General features: G+C 38.3%; 1 protein-coding gene across 1 annotated transcript in view; it reads left to right on the top strand.

Moving 5' to 3' along the window:
* LOC137968145 (uncharacterized protein PF3D7_1120000-like) overlaps positions 1-7,500 on the top strand; it is a 22,035-nt gene that overhangs the window by 13,041 nt on the left and 1,494 nt on the right. Inside the window, exons 3-5 of the mRNA XM_068814771.1 lie at positions 1,447-2,019; positions 3,152-3,691; positions 4,134-7,500. The exon at positions 4,134-7,500 is cut by the window's right edge and continues 1,494 nt beyond it. Coding sequence (XP_068670872.1) covers positions 1,447-2,019; positions 3,152-3,691; positions 4,134-4,150 — 1,130 coding nt within the window. The 3' untranslated portion in view covers positions 4,151-7,500. The remainder of the gene's footprint in view (positions 1-1,446; positions 2,020-3,151; positions 3,692-4,133) is intronic.

The raw sequence follows: 7,500 nt of genomic DNA, 5'->3' as shown, positions 1-7,500 counted from the left end.
TGTTTACGTTGATTACCGGCCGCCATATTGGTGGACAGACCACATAGCGTCTCCACACAAAACCCTATAAAGTTGCGTGAAACGCTTTGACTTTGACGACTGCGAAGTCTCCGTGACGACGATAGCTATCTTTTGGTTTAAATTAAATCTTCTTTTTTTTTTTTTTGTTTGGTCGTTGAAGGATATTTTCTTATCTTCTTTCTGCGTCTTATTTTAATCCTGTAATGGAAGCAATGGTTCAGTTACTTTGTTGTCGGTTTGATAATATTAACATGATCGATTTCCACTAAAGCTCGTTTATGAGAGACCACTGCGTATTGTAAAGAAGCGGACCGGATAATAACTGGGTGAAACACGAAAATTCAACAAATGAGCCCAAAATCGGCAAGAGTTTGTGACGCTGATTAATAATAACGCAGTTTCTATTTCCAAAACGATGGAATTACCCGGTGATAAGTCAGACCTCGTCTAGGAGAGTGAATTTTTGTCTTTAGAGAAGCAATGGACAACCTCAAAGAGTTGAGAATATATGAAAATTCACTTACGTTAACTGCGGAATGGACATAAAGGAAAGTAAGAATTTTAAGATCATCGCTGCAGTTAGATAAGCAACTAAAAAGGATTTTATATAGCCTGGAAACATTCGGATCCAGGCTTGCACGAGGTCACCGCGCGTTTGCGATACCAACTGTGCTATCAAGTCAGCAAAGAGCGGTCAATTTTGAGATCAAGTTATGACCAGTATAAGGTGTCTGAGCTAGTTGAAACGATTTTAAAATGTGCTGGCTGTTGCTGAAAACTGCGATGATCTTTCTAATTGTCATTCTCATGTTCATTCTGCAAATGACACTGATTTCGTATTAACCCAATGAATCCATCTGAACGTTATCCCTTGACGTAGAAATGGCTCACTCAAGTCAAACTCTCAGTGACCAGGGTTGAAAGCGCATTCACGATCTTTAAGTCGCCGTTGCTCTACTGATTGAGCTATGAACTAGGCCAGCCTTTTTGTGATCGAGATCCGTAAAACAGACGGATAACGAATTCCCATTTCAAATTTTGAATGGTCATCGTTTGAGTAAGGAAATCCAAATTAAAACTTTCCTCACTTGGCGAGATAAATACAAACTGCGACCCAGCGAGCCATGCGAGTCAGTTACTCCAACTAGAAACAGTAAGCTGAAATAACTATTGGATAATAAAAACAAAAATTAACCGCGTCCTCTCTTTGCGATTTTTCTTAATTGAAAGCTGTATTGTAGGGTGTTTAATCACTTGAAAAATCTAAGATAAGGGAATCCACGAGTCTGGTTTTGTAGCTTATTGGTACGTCAGTATCCAAAATTGAGTAAGCAATAGCAAAGAAGAAGGACAAGAGTTTTTTCTTTCATCAGATGTACGTCCGGAGCTGAAGGGTAAAGTTTTTTTTTTTTTCCGATCTTGCAGATGAGTTTTGTTCTCCCTGTGAGAAACTGGAAGAAGAACTAAATTCAATGAGAGAAAAGAAACAAAATTTAGATAACGAAGTTCTGAAAATGAAGAACATAATTAAAGAGATAAGCGGAGATTATCAACGAGAAAAACTAACTTTGCAGAAAAAGCTGCGGGAGCTTGAGGCAGCGAACGACCAACGGCAAGAGGAGATAAAAGTTCTCCAAGAGAAGAACGAAGAGCTAATGGACCAAATTAACATGCAAAAATCTGAAGTCCATAAGATTACCGTACAGCAAATGATACAAGAGACGCACCTTGAGAAAAGCCAACAAGAGTTGAGGAAAACAAATAAGGATTTGGCTCTTGAAAGAGAGAAAGTGAAGGAAGTTCGAGGAGAATTGGAAGCGGAGAGAAAGGCAAAAGTAGACGCCATGAATCAAGTTGATAAGTTAAAAAATGACCTTAAGAATCAAGATACGCACAAGGGTGAGGAGATTTCACGCCTTCTCGAAAAGACCAGTGCGGAGAGATCTAGATGCGAGGCTCTAATCGAAGAAGTGCAGAGACTAAGGAATATGCCTGGGAGTAAGTTCTAAGTGCATTTGCGCCTTCCTCGAAAATGAGACGCATTTGCAATTGTATGTTGATATATGCATATTGCTCTGTACATGATGGAAATAATTTTTAATTAATAATGGTATTTGAACTGAGTGGACTGCATTTTGGTCCGAAATTATACGTGTGATTTCAAAATCGAACGAGCGCGCAGCACGACATGAAGTTCAATTACCACTTCATTGCATCCAATTACAAATCGCACAATGATTTAATCGCTCAAATAAAGGATTTTAGTCGGTACCAATATTTTATTGATTCAGTGGCCGGTTTATAAAACAAGCGGACAAAAAATGGACACTGAAAGTTGGAGACTCCCCTAAATGTAGGTCTTCGGCGTGAAGGAGCTTATTATCATTATTGAGAAACTATAAGTAATTAAAGTCATCAATTTCTTGTAAAACAAAGTTTTGGGAACAAAAGTTTCAAAATTCGCCACACAATACCTTCCTTTGTCTTTCATTTTCTTGCAATTTGATTGTTTACTTTGATCAAGCCTTGAAATCTGGTTGGTTGTTTTGTTTTAATGTTCCTTTTTCAATGGCTCCGGAAATGGTGCGATTTTAAATTAGAGAAAAAAGTAGTGCGATTCGCGAATAAGCCGAACCGCTGAGAGCCAATCAGATTACAAGGATCACCAGCGATTTCTAAATGGATGTAACAAAGGTGTAAAGCGCCCGTGGGAAGAATGTGAATCTAGTTGCTTGCTCCGTAACACTAGTGGGATGCTCTGCCCACTGAACTACTAAAACTCATTAACCTAGCTTTCCAGGTCTTGAGTTCTAGTCGCTCAATGAGTAGAGCATCCGAGCTGTGTCAAAAATCGGCTCTCGCTACATCTGCGCGTGGCTTTGAAACTAGAGTTGTCGTTGTTCTTAATGATATATGCCAATGGAGAATCTTAGCCCCTAAAACTGCGAATGCTTTCGTGCTTTCATGCTTTTCTTTTACGTAAATCCGTTGGTAAATCTCAGACTCTACATTATTGTTTTCTGGCGTTGTCTTTCAATCAAGCAAGTTAAGGCGCAAAGAAATTTGCAAAGAACTGTAGCTTTATTTTATTTTATTTTTTTCATTATTTTTTTTCTGTTAATTGTTATAGGGGTTCTAAACTACAACAAGGATTTTGACAAACAAGGAGTTATCTACGCCCTATCAACAAATTTCGGTAACAAGACTTGTGTAAAACCAGGAAGCAATAACGCATCACCAACGCAAATAATCGCAACTAGATCTTCTGATGATCAAGGGAAGGCCGAAGATGTGCTAGAAAATCGAAGAGGGACCCTTAGTGGAACCAAAGACCAGAACAACTCTTGGTGGCGTATAGACTTGACAGAAAAGTACGTTTTGTACCCAACACGTTACACCTTAAGGCATGGGCGGGACAATGGATTGTCGATTATTCGTAACTGGCGCCTGGAAGGCTCGCTTGATGGGCATACCTGGAAAATACTAAGAAAGCATGACAATGATCGCGGGCTCAAAGATCCTTACCCCTATTACACCTGCACGTGGTCGGTCGATGGAAAACTGGGCGCCTTTCGGTACTTCAGGATTTTTCAGACGGATAAGAACTCTTCCGGTAGATATGGTATCTTTCTATCCGGAATCGAGTTGTACGGAGTACTCATTGAAAGAGGTAGTGAAATCTTTTAATTATTCCCCAATCTGCAAAGGATTGTCTTGCAGCGGTTACAAAGCGTTTTCGAAATCCAAAAGTCAACTTCATACACGCTTGAATACCATTTTCTGTTTGTTTAAACCACGATCTCAGAGTCTGTTCTCGAAAGGTTATGTAACACCGGAGAATGGACCAAATATGTTTGTATCTTATCTCAAATCAATTTTGATTTAAACTGCGGATCATGCATATGACGACTCCAAACGAGAATAATTTAATGATGAAAATAATCCATGCGGGGAAAATTAGCATCGTACACCGGGAGCCCATGAGTTTACACCCACCCCACCACACTCCTCTGCTCGTTTAAAATAGAGTGTTTTCACGTCACGTCAATGTGGTCATGTTGGTGTCCCCGAATTAAGCTCTACTCTCATGGAAACGTTTTCTTTTGTTTCAGTGGAAAAACAAGGTTAGTGGTTACGTAAACGAAAACACTCTATTATAGCTCATATGGAAGAGCACTGCAGCACAGCCGGGTTGCGTTCGATCATCTTTAGATCGTTTATTCATGTCTTCGATTCCTCTGCAAGGCTAGATTTTTTATCCAAGTTTCTTTTACAATTCTTTAGTTGCTCTCAACTGCGATGATCATTCTCGCCCCAAAATTGTCATAATCCACTGTTCAAACTATGTGAATTCGATATATTCCACAGTGTAAACACTACTGCAATTTGTAATGATAATAGGACTGAGTGGAGTCCGATTCGGTCTGAAATCCGATTTCTTAATCACGAGTATGATTACAGACCTTATCAATAAAGGGCAAAATTACTGAGCGCTGATTGGCTGAGACAGAGGGCATTTTTGGTAATCAAGAGAGGGCTTGATTACCTGTCAATGACTGGTAAATCCGTTGCATAGCAACCGTTCGTTATCTTGGAATTTGTTGCCAAGTTTTTGTTGCAACAATGGCTTGTCGTTTTATTGAAGCGGACGAGGAATTAATTGAACTTTTGAAAACAGAAAGTGAAAACAAAAACACAAAACGTGGTCAGTTCAATTTGATTGATGATTTGCCGTAGCGCTAAACAGGCTTCCCAGATAAAAATAGACTACGAACCTGATTTTCCTTCGTATAAATTTTGCCCTTTATTGATAAACAAGTAATCGCATGAGGCCGAGTACTATTAAGGATTAATTGCACTTGTGTTTTGGAAATTTTCCAAATTGCCCTCGTCGCTCGCGGCTCGGGCAATTTTGGAAAATTTCCAAAACACAAGTGCAATTAGTCCTTAATAGTACTCGGCCTCATGTGATTACCTATACAAATTGGACGACACGAAGTCCTCTTACCAATTAATCATAGAAATTACAATTTCCGAGAAAAGAACACTGAGCCAAGTTTGAGCCAAGTTATGAAAGAAAGAGAAAATTTGCATCTTAAGACTGACAAAGGAAGAAAGCCCTAATTTAGGAGTCTGTACACTGTTTCTATGGTGATTGAAACCAAGGTTATGATTGGTTGATTTAAACTACAACTTCGAATGTCATTGGTTGATTTATCAAACCACAACTTTCAATGTGATTGTCTTATTGAAGTAAATTGCTGGAAAATATATAGTAGTTTTTTAAAAACCAATCACAATCGAGGAAATTGTATTTTTTTATAATTGTAACTGTAATTGTTATTCCCAGTTTGTATTGTGTTTTAATGTATTATATTGTATTGCGTCTTCGAAAACGCACTAAACTGGATACTACTTCATCCAGACGCATAATGCGTATTGTGCCCGTCTTTATACTAGACGATTTTAACAGACGCAGAAAAAATGTTTGCCCAAGTTCGTCCCACACGAATTATGCGTCTCTAGTATAAAAACGGCCAATGTTCTCTGGAAGCTATCACCATGGCAGCGCATCAAGTATAAAACAAGGCCTTACGGAACTCGGCTGTCGGTACTAATTTAACTAAGATTTGTGTAGGTAATCGCAATTCGGTAAAGATTAATAGGACGTTTTCAACCAATCTGTAGAAACACCATTAACAATAGACAAATGTACGACTTCTAGTGGACGAAAAAAGGTAATGAGAGGTCTTTTGTTTTCGTCCATCAACATGGCGGCGATGACGTCACGAGAAAGCCTCCTATATCACGCGTATTTTCAAAAGTTGAAGAAATTGCTCGACGAGGGCAAGATCTGCAACTTCTGAAAATAAAAGTGATATTAATCCTTAGTTTTACGAAGAAACTTGCGATTACATGTTTTTTGATATATCGGCAAAATTATCTTTTACTCAGAAGGCCAAAAATGCACGCTGTTGCACGATTTCGTGAGAAGTCATTTCAGTGTTCAGTTAGCGTCAATGAACTGTAAAACGCACTGATCAACTGAATGAAACTTTATTTTTACAACAACGCCAAAGCAGTAAAACCAGCTCTGCTATAAAACATTTTTACATGAAAATACTGAAAGTAATTTTGGTGGTAGGCTTTACATGTAAAAATATACATGACTGGAGAAAAAGAAATAAGAATTAAAATTAAGAGGTAAACCAAGACTAACCTAATATTACGAGTTATCATTAATTATGATGTGCGATCGTGGGGACGAAATTTGGGTTCTTGAATATGTGAAAGAGTATATGATGTTTCCGTCCTAGTAAACATCCTAATTGAAACGTGAGCATAATGCCTTACTTCATATCGATACATACGTAAATCCTGATCAGGAACTAGCGTTTAGAATCCTACATGAAATCCTAGTAGAAGAAAAGACTAGTTCCCACGATGTAATACGTTGTCTGAATATACAACACTTAAACAGCATAAGGCATATTTGCACGTTTGGTTAAGCAACAATCCTTCCGATTTGTATTAGGCGAGTAACTGGGCTACTTATCAACTTATACTTCGATTGGTCACGTCAACTTAATGTCACGCTTTCCCTAACCTTACTACACTATACACTAGACTATGGAAACCAGTGTTTAGATATCCGCTTTACGATGTTCAGACTACTGCGAAAGCTACGAGGTGCGCTATAGTCTTTGCGCATCTGACGTATGACGTCATCCCTGCAAGCACTGCACTGTCGTGCCGGAAGGTTAATTTTTAATTTGCCGCGAGACACACCATTAGTACAAGTTATGGAACTCACACAATGGAACTCGATTTATGATGTTAAAAAACGAAGTCTTGTTAAACTATTCTATAACATAACCAGCGATAATATGCCCACAATGATTTCGGCTTTAGTTGTATGGCGTAGTAGTCCATATAACTTAAGAGGACATAATAAGGCTGTCGTTCCACGATTTTCCACTTATTTCATGAACAATTCTGTCTGTTACAGAGGAGATAAACTGTGGAACTGTGTTTCAGAATATTTTAATGATTCTTGTAATTTTAAACAATTTTATTCAAAGACAAAATCTAGTCCGATGTTTAGGGAAATCAGATTTTCGATAAAGTAAATTAATTTCCTATCAGTTCATTCACTTTTCAGTAGGTAATTAGATAATTAGATAATTAATTAGATACACGACCCCTCAAGCATGTAGTGCTTAATCGCTAATCGTGTTTTAAATAAAGTATTTTTACTTTACTTTACTTTACTTTACTTCAAAATTGGCGCTGAAAATGCAGGTGGTTAACGACAAATCTCAAAAAAAGGTCACCTTGAAACCACAGGACACCCAGGATTATAAACTGCGTTCTCCCAGGAGCCCATCCTGGAGCGTGCAACTTCCATACAGCGTCTGTGAAACGGCGTTTTCACAAGTAGGTTTATTTTTAGACTAGCCCTTCCAGCGAATTAGGTGA

This window comes from Montipora foliosa, chromosome 8 (assembly GCF_036669935.1).
Source record: "Montipora foliosa isolate CH-2021 chromosome 8, ASM3666993v2, whole genome shotgun sequence".
Taxonomy (NCBI): Eukaryota; Metazoa; Cnidaria; class Anthozoa; order Scleractinia; family Acroporidae; genus Montipora; species Montipora foliosa.
Note: the sequence above shows the minus strand (reverse complement) of the source record. Positions and strands in the feature narration are given on the sequence as shown.